Raw genomic sequence first — 18,521 nt, forward strand, 5'->3', positions numbered from 1 at the left:
CCTTTCTTTTGATCGCTGTGCAGCGGTTCTGGATTTATGAATTCTTTCGAGGTTAAAGGAAATAACTAACTTCACTTTGAATATACCATTAGGAAAGGCATTATCGCCGAAAGGAGTTTGCTGAATAAGTAGGGAGTATGCTATCCTCAGAATGCTTCGTCTTGTTTTACAATGTGTGAGAACCACTCACTATTTCGCGGCACCCATCCATGTGTTTGGCACAGCCATGTGGAACCTCAAAGGAGTTCATATATCGGCGTTCACTGATATCGCAGTGTTCCCGCTACGAACAAGCATTTGCAATGCAACAGATCTCGCACTTGTTCGAGTTAGAGCTATTAGCTACTAACCAGACTTTTCTTGCCACTTAAATTGAAAATTAAAAGTAAAGCAGTTTCACATAAGCAATCCGTTTCACAGCGTCACAGCCACCATGAGCATCAGCGTGAAGAGACACACAAAAGGAAAAAGAAGTTCTCTCGCAGTCAAACTTATAGGCAAAAGTGCAATTAGCCATGCAAGGCGGTAACAAAACCTCCCCAAGGAGAGACAAATGCAAGCCATTTACCAATGACCTCAAAGAATTTTTGAAGGGCAAGCCCACAAACGAGTGGTAGTGATCAGGGTGTGATGTGGGCGTTGTTAAAAGCCCGGATACATACCAACATGTCGGAAAAGCAGCGCTTGCGCACTGCTATGCTCGACCTAAAAACGGTTAAGACCATTTCTCCTCCGATGCAACTTGTGTTTATTAACATAACAGTACAGCAACAACCCAACGCGTATCAGAGAACTTGTCTCCTTGATTATGGGTAAACTTCTACTCGGGTAACTTACAGATTAAATGCTCAAAGTGTACTAGTACCTGATTTAACTTAAACAAAGGACAAAAAAAATAACACACTTGTAGCACGACAGACACTTTTCCTTAGACAAGCATAGCACCCCATCCTGCTTATTTTTATTCAGCTACACACTGTCATTATATATTTTTCATTCCTGATAGTCTGTCAAAATACAAATAATAATAATTAGAAAAATAACAGGAATCCGAAAAAGAAAACTAAAATAGGTTATTCCAATGGGCTAATTACCCTAATTCGTAATGTGCCCACTGTGCATGAAGGGTACACGGCAACTTCGTTTTGAATTCAAATTTAATGATGAGGTGAAGGAAAAATTATTAGTCCAGAGCTGTTACAATAATGATGTATTTTGGCATGTTAGCAAGCAGTCATACCCTTGGAAGAAGTACCTCCTGAGCATCGACAGACGTATGCATTTCTTAATTACTCATCGCCTTCAAGGGTCTCTTTCCTGTTCCTTTGTCTATCCTGGGGTGCTATTGGAGGCTTTCATCTTCACTAGTAATTCATGGTGTCACTGGTGGGGGCAAAAAAAGGGTTGGCGAATTTAATAGAAGCAGCTTCTTGATCTACAGCACATGTGTTTTTTTTTTTAAATTGCAAGGTTTGAAGGTGTACCAAGCCATTCTGAGGGATATCCTTGGCTGTATTTTCTTAAGGATATCCTTGCCTGAACTCTGAGGTTTTTGTTCTGTCTCCCCACGTGATTGTCTTTTCTTTTAACTCTTTCCCCCTCGGTACAGCGGCACAACGGTTCTTTAGATGCAGAAGGTATACTACATAGTAACACTTGTATTTGTAAAAGTTACCTTCCATATACCATCCTTGTTCCACACAACTCTTGTTTACCATTTAGGAGAGACACAGATGCAAGTGCCTAAATAGAAACAAATGTGTTGAGTGGGGTTCAAAGTTTGGCACTTAAAAACTGTTTTCTTTTATCAGGAAATATGCTGTATGTATTTTTTTTAGGTTGATCTTAGTAAAGACAAAGGGCAGATAGCAGACTAATAGCAAGAATCTCAGCGATGAGTAACTTACACTTCCTGGCACTGAAATCAGGTTACCCTCCAGACAATTAAAGAGCAAATGTTCCCTACAGAGACTGCTTGGGGGTAAAAGAGTTTCTGCTTCAGTACCAGCTATTCCTGGGCTAGTGCTCCTGGCATCTATCACCATGAAGGTATCTTTTCCAGTTCTAGTCTCTCCAACAAAGGACTGCTTGCCCCAATACTGCAATTAACCCTCTTAAGCACAAGGAACAGAGGCTAGCCGATTCAAGTAAAAGAAGAAGTAAGAGAAGTAAAAGTTGCCATTGCTCTCACTAGTTCCATTTGAATAGACAATTAAATAATAGCTATTGAACAAATAGATGATTGTACAATCAGTGTGAGCCACCGGGTTGACACGATATCACGAAAACTCAAATGTTTATATAAGGATGTGAATGCCCACACCTAATTTCACAACTTAAATTCATATGGGAATTGAAGTCATGACCAGCTTGGCAAAATAAATTAGCTTGCAGTTATAAAGGTAAAGCTCTTCAGATGTGTCCTTGGCTGTCTGGTCATAATTTGTGTCAGTTTGTTACAGAGATTTGAATATGCATCCATTCAAACTTGTCCATTAATTACTGATATTCAGCCTGATGATAGTCACATGTTTCGCTACTTTGTCACATGTTTCTTCAGGGCTTTTATGTGATGCCTGATAATGTGCTACTGTACGGTAGAGAAGTTCTAGCTGGCATCATAGTTTAGGAGTAACAGGAATATGCTTGCAAAAACAAAAAGCCATAAAGGGCAGACCTGCCTCATTGGTCAAACATGGAGACATTATAATGAGATCTGTGTTCAGGTGTCAAGAGTGAAATTGAATTTGTAGAAAGTAACCAAACGCCAAGATACGATCTTATATACCTAAAAGTATGGGTGTCTCTAGCACTGGTATTCACACAGCCCAACATCCGATGGTAATGGCAGCCTCACTGAAGAGAAAAGCTTTTTATCTTTTTATATAAATAAGGATGTCAATGACTTTACTTGTGGAAAGAACATTTAATAACTTAGAGGACTAACTCTCTAAGAGTCTAACACCAATGTGATACGGATAGCGAAGATTTGTACATCTGGCACAACTTTGACTGCTTGACAACCCTCTAATTATAAACCACATTAAGGAGGCAAGTAAAATAATCCTCAACCTTAGAAATGAGACAGCTGAAACCCTCTTAATGTCAAGAGACCTCGTAGATTTAAGGAGAAACCCACACCAGCACTTCCAGGCCTCAAGAGTCTAAGAAGTCCCAATCACTTCCCTGGGCCCCAGCGGGTCCAGCTGCTTCAATATTAACGACTAATACCACTGCATACGTGGGAATGGTTGGCCTTTTCCTCCATCGCCATCACTAGCCTCTGACCAACAACAGCTCTTGGGTATTGGTGAGGTTCACTTTCTTAGGCGGTATAGAGCCATTGCTGCACACCAGAAGTGCTGTGCAACTATACTCTCACTACTAATAATATAGAAGGGAAGTGGACTCGGTCCTTCACTAGATTTTTGTGATCTCAACCATTTTCTCCCTCATTTGCATGTGTTCTCTTTTTTTTCTACCCTGCATCACTGCCCAACTAACAGATGAAAATCTTCACTTTGGCCTTGGTACTAGCAGTAGTTCAGTGCAACTGGTTATACTCTGTAGAATTGCAGGATACATACGTTAGTGTGTCTCCATGCCAGGACCAGAGAAAGCTCCTCCAGCTTGATAGGATTTGGTACAAGTAATAATGATCCAAGACCGGCCTCACTAGTAGGCAATGCTAGCCTTTAGAATAATGTTTCTTGAACTAATTCTTTGTTAGTGAGTGGTCTTCCCCAAGGCTATTTAAGGTCCTTTGCTGCCTCCACCTGAACGACTGCCTAATATTTTCTTAGAATTGGCTGCATTGAATCTGTCCCTGGCACTCCAGACCATATTCAGTCTTGGATCATCAGTACATTTCAGAAACATTTTTGATACCATTAAAGGGGTTCAGTTCACAGACACTGGTCTTGCAAGAGTTTTCATTCTCCAGAAACATTGGGAAACGTAAAGCAGATCACATGCCTCGTTCTAAAGTTAAACTCTTATGCAGCTTGGTTCAAGTAATTTGAGAGACTGGTGGCCACCTCCCTAAGGGTTGTGATTGTCCACTTGCAATCTTGCATATGAAATCCCCTGGAGCTTCCCTATACTGAGCAGTGAAATCTGTTTCTTGATCACAAGTTGAAGCCTACCTTCGCCCTCACAGTTCTGAAGCCATCTAAGAGGAGGTAAGCCCTTGCACTGGTGTGTTTGTTGTGCTATGCATCACTTTACAGCTGTTGCAAGCAAAGAACATGTATTTTGAAACTAAAAGTCTTTCATTGATGGGGTTTAATGTGATTATCATAAACACCATCTTCGTTGTCCTCAGTATGTCCCCTCCTCAACACAATAACCCCTAATAATACAAGGTTTTTATAGCTCTTATACACCTTCCAGAGAGGCCATCTACTTTCTTCTGAGGCTAGACTATTTTACAAGTACAGAGATACTATTGCACTCCTCTGTATAATCACTCATCTTGATCGCTTGTTACTTGAGCACCTACCCCATAGCCACCTAAGCCTATGATACCTCTGAATTCCTAGCAGCTATCTGGAATCTGTTCAATAAATATAGTAAAAGTGGTTGACAATTTGCTATTGAGCTCTGACAAATTGCGTGGTTTACCCCTGGCAGATTCAGACATGAAAACCATTGCATGACCTACCTATAATAACTACCAGTACCAATGATTATTCAAGTACACAAGACAGACTAGGCACCTAGTAAAGCCTAGAGAAATGAACGTGGAGAACCTTTTACTGCCTCCAACATGGCCATCTGACAGTAATATGAGAATACTATTGCATTTGTTGTACGCATTGATAGTTTACTGCTGGATGAGACCTCATCAATGTTCTGTCACACATGGTATACAAAACATTCTTACTTCAAGAAGCTACTTTCACTGAAAAAAGCATTGCTGTGTATCTTTTCTTTGGCTAAATATAGAACCAATCTGTGCAAGTGTTGTACGTCAGTGAATCGCATGGTGTTTTCAAAGCTGACAAATTATTAGTTTGAATATACAGCTATTTGCCCTGGATGATGTGAATGGGTTTAATTAAAATTAAATATATTTTCGAATATATTCGCTTTACTGAACAGGCATTTCACACACTATCTGTGTCGGAATGCTCATTTCCTTCTAAGCAGATGCAGGGACCTGTGTTCATCTACTCAGGTTTTCTTGCAATATGGTAGCTTCGATCAGTAGAGCTGCCTCAAGAACTACAATTACCTGATGGATTATTGCTTCTATATCCAATTGCATTCCTTTACAGCGTCTATCCCTTACTCTTACTTTCCATACACATTCCATCAGAGACAAAGCAACAATGGCGGCATGTTGTATGCTTGCTGTGGCCCTCATGATGAGTCAGGGGGAGGCGTATCTTTGGATGGGGTACCGCTCTGCCTGATCAGTACTGGTCGGTGCCTGCACCCGACTTTCCTGTGTGTGGGAGAAACCTAACCCAATGTTACTAGATGGTAAAATCACATGGCGCCTTGGCTGCAACAGCAGTCAAGCCTCTGTCCTCGTGCCTACCGGAGCATTTTTTTCAACAAGGGAGGAACATATAATGCTTTCTCCTGCCAGGGCACATCTTTCCCCTTCCCTCCCAAACCCGGCCAACCCTCCCCTCCCACCTTTACCCCTGCCAGCAGCTGCCCCTCACCTCACACTTGCCACCTGCTCAGAGCAGGTGGTACATGTGAGTGTTAATCTCCCCTATAGGAAAACTGTGTAGAATCCTGCCCGGCCCAGGCCCGAACAGTTATTCCTCCCCTTTCTGGGGCATTAGTTAATAATTGCATGGCACTGGCAGTGTTTTATGGCATAGTAATGTTAATGTTGTATGCAGAGTTTACACCTCGCTAGAAACATGCAACTTGTAATAAGGGCTAATGGGTTCCCTACTCTCGATTTGCAAACCCTGTGAACTCAATGCTTCACCCTGAGGCATGAGTAATTCGCTCTCTCACTCTCTCTTCCACACGTTTTGAACAGGTGCGTTTTGAATAGGTGAGAGTTTAGTTTAGCGAGTTGCTGTGTAGTAAGGTGATCCTTTACCAGTGGCCCACATGGGCTTGAGGAGATTGCTTGGCCTTAAAATACTCATGTATACTCCGTACAACGTACTCTGAGCTCAGTCTGTTTACTGCTGTCCATGTTTGTAGAAAATCTCCCTAAAATATATTTTAATGGTGAGGAAAATGTCTGAGTAACTTCTATACTTAATTAGACATTTAAAAAAAAGCTGTCTACCTGTTATCTGCAGCCATTGCGCTTCTGATGTGTTGAAAATGTTTTTAAGCCAAGGGATGCAGTTCAGAAGTGTACAGATGAGGTTCTAATAAGTTTGTTAGCCAGTTGTGCCTAAATTATTGAATTTGTTCGACTTGGTTGCAAAGTCAGTTTATTCATCAGGGGTTTTCACTTGAATATTTATATTGAAGTATTTTTTTTGTTCTAGGTCAAGATGATTTTGATTTGTCCGAAGCAGTCGATTTTGAGGATCCCACTCCAGGTAAGCAGGTGTTGCACTTTGTTTAAAATAATCCTCTGTAGAACAACCTTTTTATCCTGTTTATTTCGCATGATTTACTCCGGGGACTGCATGTGTTTGCTGAAAGTATTCCTACACATACACTGTGATGGCAGGTAAACTCCATGGAACTAGTAATTCTGCCTACTTCTCAGTCTGCTCTAGCACAGGAAGACTCTGCTAAGTCACTAAATTAATCCCAGATCTCGGTATTGTAGTTGTGAGTAGTTCAGTGTACCAAGTCCTCTTCACAACCTTGGGACGGAGTTGCAATAACAATGAACACAAGGAGAAATGTTGTGTTACTGCCAACAGGGAACGCCCTGGAGGCATTGATTCTTTCCCTTGAGATCCAATGAGATATGACATTTGGATGGTGTTGGAGGCCTGAGCCCCTGCCGAGACTGACTGAGAGCCCGTCCAAAGGTTCCTTAGGAGTCTACACTGCCGGTAGGAGGGAGAGGGAGTAGCCTTGTTGCGGTTCTGAGGCTGCCGCCTGTCCTGCCAGGTGGAGCCGGAGCAGAGCAGAGCCGCTGGGGGACAGGAAGCCAGGGCGGCCTGGGTTGACTCAGGTCCTAAGCCCAGGAAGAGGGATGGAGAATCTGTGGCTGGGATAGAGGCGGCCTCGGGGACACCTGATTCAGGACAGCTGGGATGGAGCAACATGAGAGAGACTGTTGCCTCTGGGTGTGTAAACTGCGGGCATGGGCAGGAGAGAGCCTGCTGCCTCTGGGGCAAGAAGAGACTGCTGCACAGGGGTAAAAAAAAAAAAAAAAAAGTGGAGTGTCATCTTCCCCAGAGCACAAGAAGAGTGCTGTTTGAGTCTGTCTCTTCATTGGCTAAACCAGGGATCTTCCAGCACAGCATCCAAGATACTCTGCAGACTCCTAATGCCGGAGATTGCAAGAGACTTAGGGGGAACACTGGCAATTCTTTCGACACTTTGCTATCAGTGGAGAGGATGTTTATAAAGTCTTCAGAGGAGGGCCTCTAGGCGCATGGTGGATTGCAGTCTAGAGAAAAACATTGTAAGAGACAGCTGGGGGGCAGGGGCTCGAGGAAGGGACTGGTGAGAGACAACTAGAGCGCAGTGCTCTAGAAACAACTGCTCCTAGAGTACGGGCCATTGAACCACAGACCTCTGTTTGAGTGACTGACACCTGTAGGACCCCAAAGGATAGAGGCTTTGGAGGTAGAGAGAGCAGTGGAGAGTGGAGTAACTGGAGAGCCAGCATCGCCCAGGCTTGCCCCCTTGGCTCCTGGCCACGGACCCCAGGACCTTATTACTGCTGTGCGAGTATACGTCACAGGATGGCAATTAAGAAGAGCAGAGTAAGTGATTGTGCCTCCAAATTGTGTCACCTCTGTCAGCCTGCCTCTCCCTGACCTGGGACAGAGGCAACAGGTCCCTTGATTGTTCACCATAGAAGTTAGCCTTGAATTGTGGAATTTCTTGTCAACACCTAGCGTAAATATGGGCAAGCGTAAAACTGGAAACCAGAAGCTAGCCCCGAATCAACTTGCTCTACCATTGACTCCTTCTTAGTCTGGGAGGTGGAGGTTATCATCAAGGAAATAGACTTGGCAGAGAGACACCTTTCCCTGGGGGTGGCTGGGCTCAGTGAAGTTACAGGGGTGCCTGGATGTAGTCTCTGATGCAAAACATGCTCTGGAAACTGATGTAGGGAGATGTGGTGAAGAATTTGTAGGACCTATGGGCCCTGTCACTGATCCTTCCATACCGGACACTCATTCACCTGCTGCTAAATGAAAGAGACTCTACAGAAAGCGGGATGATGGTGATTTGAGTCCCCTTGCACCAGCCAACCCTGAAGCTAAATCCTGGAATAACTTTTTTTTATCTGCCATCAGTGACTTGCTTATGCCACTTAAAGATAAGCTGGACAAACTCAAAGGTGAGATACAGAAAATTACTGTAATGTGCCAGAAGTTTTCCTTGTCCACTGTGGCTCTTAACTGTTCAGCAGGCATATTACAAAATGGGCCAGGTCCTATCACTACCCCGCAGGTTACAGATTTTGCAGCTGCAAATACTTAGGGTCCTAACCAGTGGGCTTCTGATACTAGAGAGTAAAGGGAAGAATACGAAGTAGGACAAATTGCAGGGTGGTGTGTGACCTCCAACAATAAGCTGCATGGTTTGTCACTGGGTAACCCAAGATCTAATATAACTCCCACTGAGAACAACTCACTTCAGCCTTGCAATCATCAGACGGCTGGGTCTGCCATCATGTCCCCCTCAGGGGAACCTCTTACCATTGATTTATGACCAGCCTGTTGTCCCTATGTAATTGTTATGGTTAATGTTCCCTCTTTGCAGCCAAGACATATTGAACCCCCTGAGACCTTGAAGAATAAAGTCATGCACTGGCTGACCCTAAATAATCTGTTCTCACTCCACTGTGCTCACCAAATCCTTTTAACTAGGAGAGTGGGTTGGTTTGGCCCATCAGTGAAAAACTTTGGGGTTGACTGTGTAATTATTAACTTTCGGAACCCTAGATTAGTGAGGGAAATTTTAACTAGGGCAGCTTTATGTCCACCACGTAGTACTTCCCCATTATTGTTCCCTTTGGGTTTCTTCTATCGACATCTGCAACCCATGCATCCCATCATTCATTCTCACATCGAGCCACTTAACACTCTACCTATGTCTACAAGTAATAGATATCAGGTTCTGGACTAACTATCAGATAACGGGCGGAGAACTCCATCGTGCACAAGTCCTCACTACATGTCAGGGCCGTCCCAGAAGAAAAATGCACTACCATGGAACACCTTCACTTACTAGTCCACTCCAAACACAACTCTTTCATCTGCGGCACTCTGGTGTACAGGCCACCCGACCCCGTACATCTTTCATAGACGACATTGTTGACATCGCTACCCCCCAGACCCTGGCGTCAGTTGACTACCTCCTTCTCGGTGACCTAAATTTCCACCTTGAGGACCACGCTGACCCAAACACCACAGCTCTACTAGACAACCTCGCCACCCTCGGCCTCAGACAGCTGGTCTCTGCACCCACACACATCGCAGGACACACACTGGACCCCATCTTCACCTCAAGCAGCCATCACCATCCCCATCGAGACCATCTCCTCTTTTAGACTGGACCGACCACTGCTGCATACACTTCACACTATCACTGCACCAAGCAGCCGCACCCCCAGGACCCCCCCACAGGAAATGGAACGAAATCGCCAACAAGCAACTCAACTCGTCGCTCGGCAAATCCCTCCCTCCGATGTCGCCAACGCAGCAGCGCACAAACTCAACACATGGATCACCGAATGAGCCGACACTCTAGCCCCCCTCCGGCTGACATTGGCCAAATGCGTACCTCAGAAAGCCAACTGGTTCACCACCAAACTCCAAGAATCAAAGCGAAGCTGCAGACGTTTAGAGAAAAAATGGAGGAACACCCAAACCAGCGAAGACCTCTCCTCATTCAGAGCCGCAACTGCCGCCCACCGACAAAAAATGAAGAACGCAAGGAAGGACGCACTCCGGGAGCGCATCAACTCTAAGAAACTCTTTTTCAGACATCAATAAGTTCACCCATTTCCTCTCCCCCCCCCCCCCCCCCCCCCCAAAGCCACCGGCATCCCCCCGTCACAGGACCTCTGCGACAAACTTGACACCTTTTTTCACCACAAGATCCAGGACATCCACGACCGATTCCTCCCGGAAAATCCTAGCACTGTGCCCAAACCACCACCCCCTGAACCCACCCAGACCAGCCACAGCTGGTCCACACTCACCACAGAGGAAACGGCATCATGAACCGCACTCACTCTGGAGCCCTTGCGGACCCCTGCCCGACCACATATACATCAGAGCCAGTGCATCCGTTGCCCCGGCTCTGGAACACAATCAACTGCTCCATCAACACTGGCACCTTCCCCATGACTGAAAACACGCCAAAATACGCCCTCTCCTGAAGAAACCTTCGGCCGACCCATCAGAACTAAATAATTTCTGGCCCATCTCACTGCTGCCCTGCCAAAGTGTTTGAGAAGGCAATCAATGCACAACTACGGAATTTCATCGAGGCCAACAACTCCCTGGACAGCTCCCAGCCCGGCTTCTGCAGCACCCACAGCATAGAGACGGCCCTCGTGGAAGTCACCAACAGCATCCAGTTACTTCTAGACTGCTGCCACACCGCAGCGCTCATACTCCTCGACCTCTCAGCAGCATTTGACACAGTCTCCCACAGCACTTTGCGCACCAGACTCCACAACATAGGACTCTGTCTGCATAAGAGCCCTGGAATGGATCCACTCCTTCCTCTCCGGGAGGATGCAGAGGTTCAGACACACAGGAGTCAACTGCGGAGTCCCCCAAGGATCCTCACTGAGTCCCACACTGTTCACTGTATACATGGCCCCTCTCGCTGCCATCTTCAGAAGCCACGGTATGAACATCGTGTCATTTGCCGATGGCACACAGCTCATCATTTCCCTCACCGAAGACCCGGACACGACCAAAAGGAACTTCCATTCAGGAATGGAAGCTGTCGCCACCCGGATGAGAGAAAGCTGCTTCAAGCTCAACTCTGACAAGACTGAGCTCATCTTCAGAAATGCCACCTCAGCTTGGGATGACTCCTTGTGGCCCACATCCTTCAGCGCCTCCCCTGTACTGACTGAGCACCCCCGCAACCTAGGAATCATCCTCGACTCCTATCTATCCATGACCCACCAGGTAAACTCAGTTGCCTCCTCCTGCTGGCACACACTCTGCAAACTTCGGAAGATCTTGAGATCATCGCAGGACAGTCACCCATGCCTTGGTCACTAGCAAGATTGACCACGGCATCGCCCTCTACGCTTGCCCTTCAAATAGAAACATCAAAAAACTACAACTCATCCAGAACACCGCTGCCAGACTATTTCTGGACCTCCCTCGCCGAGAACACATCTCCCAACACCTAAGGACCCTCCACTGGCTACCAGTCAAGAAGCATAACACCTTCAAACTACTCACCCACACATACACAGCCATACACAACGCAGGACCAACCTACCTGAACCACCACTTCTTCTTCCACACCCCTGCCAGATCCCTCCGCTCTGCCCAGATGGCCCTGGCCACCATCCCTCGCATCCCTCGCATCTGCAAAACCACTGCCGCAGGATGATCCTTCACCTACATTGCAGAAAAGAGCTGCCCCCTGCACCTCAGACAAAGCCTGTTGCTCACCATTTTCAGGAAGAACCTTAAAACGTGGCTCTTCGGATGAGGCCCCTCTCCTCCCCCCCCCCCCAGAACCTTGAGACCCTCACAGGTGAGTTGCCAATTGATTAATTGATTGACAAGTACATGGTGTCCAGGTGGATAAAGAGGTGGGGGGGCTTACTATGGAGGGGGCCTATTAGGAATATAATGCCCAGCGGTCATAGTAGTGCCCCTACAACGACCCCGGGACCAGCTGGGGCTGCTAGTACAGCATGTATTAATAGCCTTGATGGGGAAACAGTGGGGGGGGATTTACATACCACTAGTCCACCTGAGGTGGCACCTGGGGGCAGTGAGAGTACTAGTGTACTAAGAGCAAACTCCCTGTAGTAGTTAAAATAAACCTCTTGGGAGACCCCTAATTTTCAATTGCTGTGGTTATCTTCTAGAAGCATGACGGATGTGGTGCTCATTAACTTTTATAATAATGTCTTTGATTCCACTCGTTGCAGAGTAGTCCACGCTCTGGATCACGGTTTGCATACATTTTTACACCCAATCCATTCAACTTTTACTATGCTATGGGCCGGAGACATAACATTAAACCCTGTTTTTTGTCACCATCTCAGGTCTGTGGGGTCAGTAGTCAGGAAGGGGTAGGCTATGACCATTGTTTCCGTAATGATTATGGGGAGGTTTTAAATTTAATTCTATCCAAATATGATCCGATGTTACTAAGATGCAAATATGGAGAAAATGGGGACGCGATTCCATCCTTTAGAGGTAACATCTCTTCATCTGTTATTGATCACATCTTAGTGTCCTCAGCAGCTTATAACGTATATGACACCCCCAATATTGTCCAATCCTCATTGAGCGACGATGATCCGATTATCCTCCTGACCCTACTTTGGGGCCCTAAGTGTGAGTCTTATATTCAGGTTGATTAATATAGGACTAATGGGTTGAGATTAAAATGGAGAGATATTGACCCAGATGGCTTACTACAGAACATTGTAGAAGGGTGTCTGCACGAGTTTAACTATTGTTTGCAAAATGAAAATGACCCTATAAGGTTGCTTAGTTGTATCAATCATGTTACTTCTTACATCATGGCCCTTTTGACATGCCCACCAAAAGTCAGGCAGCCTGAGAGGAAAAGAGGATGGTTCGACCACGCATGTACAAAAGCCTGGGGGGAACTTAAGTCAGCTCGCCACATTACCCCTAGAGACCCTGCGGCAGCTAGGGCATTACGTGGTAAATATAGGGAAGCCCTGGAGCGAAGGAAGAAGCTGCAGAGGGAAGAAGCATGGTCAAAACTAGTTTTGGCAATGGAAACAAACAATAACAAACTATTCTGGGAAGTAGTAAATGAATCCTTTTTGTCTAACGAGGTGCCTCCTGAAATAGGCTCCAGCGTTCGCTGCTCATCTTAGGTGGTCCACTTCTCTAAGGTTTTCAAACAAAAGAGAAGGGTGGACACAAGGAGCCATGGCGTAGGAATACCACCTATCTAAATATCATCATTGAGGAGGTCCTCCTGGCCATTTCAGCTAGTGCTGGGTGCAGGGCTCTAGGTCCTTATGGGGTTCCGGGGATGTCTTTAAATCTAATATTAACCTCTGGGGGCTAATCCTCGCTAGGTTGTTTATTGCAGTAGTGACTGGTGACATCCCGTTGTCCTGGACTTCTTCCATCATTGTACCCATATACAAAAAAGGAGATAAATCAGACCCTTAAAAACTACTGGCCAATATCGCTGCTGGACTCACCTATGAAAGTCCTAATTAGGGTCTTATTGGCAAGACTTAACGAGTGGGTATTGGACAATAACATCCTTTCTCCTCTTCAATTTGGTTTTAGAAAAGAATTGGGCACCATTGAGCAATGTGTAAATTTAGATCTGCTGATTATGAAAATATACAAGAGCAAAACCAGGGGCTTTATACCTCTGTTTTGTAGATCTCAGTAGTGCCTTTGATTTAGTAGAGCATGCCCTCTTGTGGCCTATACTACTGGAACTAGGTGCACTGAGGGAAATCAATGACTTTTTGGCCTGCCTATATAAAAACTTAACATGTAAAGTCCGCTTTGGTCTAAAGGGAGAATGCACTCCGCCCCCGTTTAAGGTTGGTAGAGATTTCCGCCAAGGCTGTTTCATTTCCCCGTTGCTATTGTCTTTATTTATTAATGTGGTAGATAATTTCCTGCAGACCATTCCGTCAGATTCACATCGTGTGGCAGGGCATCCTGTACCTGTGCTATTATATGCAGATGATGTTGTCTTGATCTCTAGGACTCCAGTGGGACTCCAGAAACTAATGAATGGCTTTCAGGAATTTCTGACACAAAGGTATGATGAAGAATACATTGAAAACGTTCACCATGGACTGTGGACAAAAGGCCCAGAAATGTAGGTTTTTTCATCCAGAACACACCAGTTACCACTGTTAATTCCTTTAGAAAGCTGGGTGTCCTATTTTCAAGCAAAGGGTCCTGGAAACAGCATATTTATATGGGTAGAAATAGAATGTGTAGGAACTCGCATGGCATCTTTAGATATGCTAGGAAACTAAAAGCCAAGTTTTATCTATGGCGGCTTATGGCGAAGGGGTTTGGGGATATACTAAGAGCACTCCCCTGCAAACATAGGAAAATTGTTTCCTAAAATGGTTGCTATGCTTACCTATCTCAGCATCTAATTGGATTGTACATCAGGAGGTGGGCCTCCAGTACCTGGAGGATGTGTTACAGAAGAGCCCCTTGCTTTTACAGTATAGCATTTGGTCCAAATTGGACAATGCCTCATATATCCCTTGGCTTGCTTACATTGATTCCTCTCTTAAATCTATGTTTAACATAACTATAAAATCGGACCCAGAACGAGTCTTGACACTTTCAAAGAAATTAATCAAGGATACGTTCCTGCAATATAGATCGGACAGCAGGAGAGCAATTGAAATGATGAAATCTACAGTTGGTGTACATATGTCCTTTTCTTTTGAGGAAAGTAGTAAAGGATATTTATCCAGCATTACTAACATACAGCATTGTTTCCTTCTGATAAGATTTAGACTGGGAATGGTGCATCACTTAGTAGCGGTCCCTAAAATGAGGGATTGTCCCAGTGAAACAGTCCGTTACCCTTGTGATGGGTTTAGCAAACAGGGCACCTTGCACTTTATGCTATTTTGTAAATTGTATGTGTAGGAGGCTGGCCTGGCTTGTAGTGGGTACCAGAGGTACTTACACCTTGTGCCAGGTCCAGTTATCCCTTATTAGTGTAGAAGAGGTGTTTCTAGCAGCTTAGGCTGATAGAAGGTAGCTATGGCAAAGCAGCTTAGGCTGAAGTAGGAGACATGTAAAGCTCCTACTATACCACTGGTGTCCTATGCACAATATCATAAGAAAACAGAATACACAGATATACTAAAAAATAAAGGTACTTTATTTTTATGACAATATGCCAAACATATCTCAGTGAGTACCCTCAGTATGAGGATAAGTTATACACACAAGATATATGTACACAAACCAAACTTATGCAGATAATAGCAAAAGGAAGTAGTGCAAGCAATGTAAAGTTACAGTAGATTGCAATAGGAGCACATAGGTATAGGGGCAACACAAACCATATACTCCAAAAGTGGAATGCGAACCACAAATGGACCCCAAACCTATGTGAGCTTGTAGAGGGTCGCTGGGACTGTAAGAAAACAGTGGGGGTTAGAAAAATAGCCCACCCCAAGACCCTGAAAGGTAGGTGTAAAGTGCACCTACTACCCCCAGAGAGCACAGAAGTCGTGATAGGGGGATTCTGCAAGGAGAACAAACACCAGCAATGCAACAACAGTGGATTTCCGGACCTGAGTACCTGTAAGACAAGGGGACCAAGTCCAAGAGTCGCAACAGTGTTGAGAGTGGGCAGGAGCCCAGGAAATGCCAGCTGAGGGTGCAAGGAAGCTGCCACCTGTTGGAAGAAGCTTGGTGTTCTGCAAGAACGAAGAGGACTAGGAACTTCCCCTTTGGAGGATGGATGTCCCACGTCGTGAAGAAGCTTGCAGAGGTGTTCCCACGCAGAAAGACCGCAAACCAGCCTTGCTAGCTGCAAGGGTCACGGTTAGGGTTTTTGGATGCTGCTGTAGCTCAGGAGGGACCAGGATGTCGCCACTTGGATGAGGAGACAGAGGGGGCGCCCAGCAAGTCCAGGAGCCCTCACAGAAGCAGGCAGCACCCACAGAAGTACCTGAACAGGCACTTAGAAGAAAAGTGAACCGGAGTCCACCCGAAGTCACAAAAGGGAGTCCCACGACATTGGAGGACAACTCAGAAGGTTGTGCACTACAGGTTAGAGTGTCGGGGACCCAGGCTTGGCTGTGCACGAAGGAAATCCTGGAAGAGTGCACAGGAGCCGGAGCCGCTGCAAATCACGTGGTACCCAGCAATGTAGTCTAACGTGGGGAGGCAAGGACTTACCTCCACCAAACTTGGACTGAAGAGTCACTGGACTGTGGGAGTTACTTGGACAGAGTTGCTGAGTTCCAGGGACCACACTCGTCTTGCTGAGAGGGGACCCAGAGGACCGGTGATGCAGTCTTTTGTTGCCTGCGTGAGGGTGAAGAGGGAGATGCAGAGGAACTCTGGTGAGATCCCCAAAGCAGAGACCCTAAATAGCCAGAAAAGGAAGTTTGGCTACCTAGGAAGGAGGATTGGCTACCAAGAGAGGTAAGAGCCTATCAGAAGGAGCCTCTGACGTCACCTGCTGGCACTGGCCACTCAGAGCAGTCCAGTGTGCCACAAAGACCTCTGTTTCCAAGATGGCAGAGGTCTGGGACACACAGAAGGAGCTCTGGGCACCTCCCCTGGGAGGTGCAGGTCAGGGGAGTGGTCACTCCCCTTTCCTTTGTCCAGTTTCGCGCCAGAGCAGGGCTGGGGGATCCCTAAACCGGTGTAGACTGGCTTATGCAGAGATGGGCACCATCTGTGCCCATCAAAGCATTTCCAGAGGCTGAGGGAGGCTACTCCTCCCCAGCCTTCATGCCTATTTCCAAAGGGAGAGGGTGTTACACCCTCTCTCAGAGGAAATCCTTTGTTCTGCCTTTCTGGGCCAGGGCTGCCTGGACCCCAGGAGGGCAGAAACCTGTCTGAGGGGTTGGCAGCAGCTGCAGTGGAGACCCCGGAAAGGCAGTTTGGCAGTACCCGGGTTCTGTGCTAGAGACCCGGGGGATCATGGACTTGTCCCCCCCAATGCCAGAATGGCATTGGGGTGACAATTCCATGATCTTAAGACATGTTACATGGCCATGTTCAGAGTTACCATTGTGACGCTGTACATAGGTAGTGACCTATGTACAGTGCATGTGTGTAATGGTGTCCCCGCACTCACAAAGTCCAGGGAATTTGCCCTGAACGATGTGGGGGCACCTTGGCTAGTGCCAGGGTGCTCACACACACCAAGTAACTTTGCACCCAACCTTCAGGTGACTTATAAGTTAGTTAAGTGCAGTGTTAAATGGCTGTGAAATAATGTGGACGTTATTTCACTCCGGCTGCACTGGCAGGCCTGTGTAAGAATTGTCAGAGCTCCCTATGGGTGGCAAAAGAAATGCTGCAGCCCATAGGGATCTCCTGGAACCCCAATACCCTGGGTACCTCAGTACCATATACTAGGGAATTATATGGGTGTACCAGTATGCCAATGTGAATTGGTAAATTTAGTCACTAGCCTGTTAGTGACAATTGTGAAAGCAGAGAGAGCATAACCACTGAGGTTCTGGTTAGCAGAGCCTCAGTGTGACAGTTAGGCATCACACAGGGAACACATACAGGGCACATATTTATGAGCACTGGGGTCCTGGCTAGCAGGGTCCCAGTGACACATAACAAACATACTGACAACATAGGGTTTTCACTATGAGCACTGGGCCCTGGCTAGCAGGATCCCAGTGAGACAGCGAAAACACCCTGACATATACTCACAAACAGGCCAAAGGTGAGGGTAACAAGGCTAGAAAGAGGATACTTTCTCACAGTATGCACATCTCAGGATTTTTTTTATTTTTATCTTAAACCTTTTTTTATTGTCCAGAATATGTAAACTCATCTGGCCGTATTGGAAATTTTATTAGACTTATATAATTCCCACTTGTGTTACAAGGTTGCGCTATACATTTTAAATGCCATTCATGTAAGGAAAAGCCTCCCTTTTTAGATTCTGTACAGTCTGGATATGAGTAACTGTGTGTGCTGTGTTTTGTTTTAATTGTTTATGAAAGCTGATATTTTGATTGGGATTGCGCACAATGTTTTATTTATGTAGTTTTATGGCTATTTTGTATTTGCCGAATAAAGTTTATAAACTGAAACCAACATTTCTCTCTAGGATCCTCACTGTGCAGCGATGCTGTTCAGTGGCAGAACCCCTATAAAATAATAGGAGTTTCTAAGCCTTCTATCTTTAGTCTGGTGCCAGTACTGATTTCTTTCCAGTTTTGTCCTCCGTGAATAAGCACTATTGACTACTACCCTCAGTCAGCTCATGTCTAAATCCTTCAGAAAGATAGTGATGATAAAAACCAGTACCTCAGATCCTCAGGTCCTCGCAAAGCTCCACCTCTTCTCTTTGGGATGAGGAAAACCTTTGCTACTTGTCTGAAACATCATTGGTACTCTGCACACTCCCCAGTTTGGTTTTCTTCTAACACAGTTCCACTATTTATAATCATTCTGTTTTGGTGCAGATGGGCTAATTATTCACTCACCTAATTT

At 45.6% G+C, this 18,521-nt stretch overlaps 1 protein-coding gene across 2 annotated transcripts in view; it reads left to right on the forward strand.

Moving 5' to 3' along the window:
- Positions 1-18,521, forward strand: part of LOC138250326 (CD99 antigen-like) — a 286,125-nt gene that overhangs the window by 61,082 nt on the left and 206,522 nt on the right. For both annotated transcript variants that reach the window (XM_069205086.1, XM_069205088.1), the window contains exon 2: positions 6,474-6,527. In XM_069205086.1, coding sequence (XP_069061187.1) covers positions 6,474-6,527 — 54 coding nt within the window. The remainder of the gene's footprint in view (positions 1-6,473; positions 6,528-18,521) is intronic.

This window comes from Pleurodeles waltl, chromosome 8 (genome assembly GCF_031143425.1).
Source record: "Pleurodeles waltl isolate 20211129_DDA chromosome 8, aPleWal1.hap1.20221129, whole genome shotgun sequence".
Classification (NCBI taxonomy): domain Eukaryota; kingdom Metazoa; phylum Chordata; class Amphibia; order Caudata; family Salamandridae; genus Pleurodeles; species Pleurodeles waltl.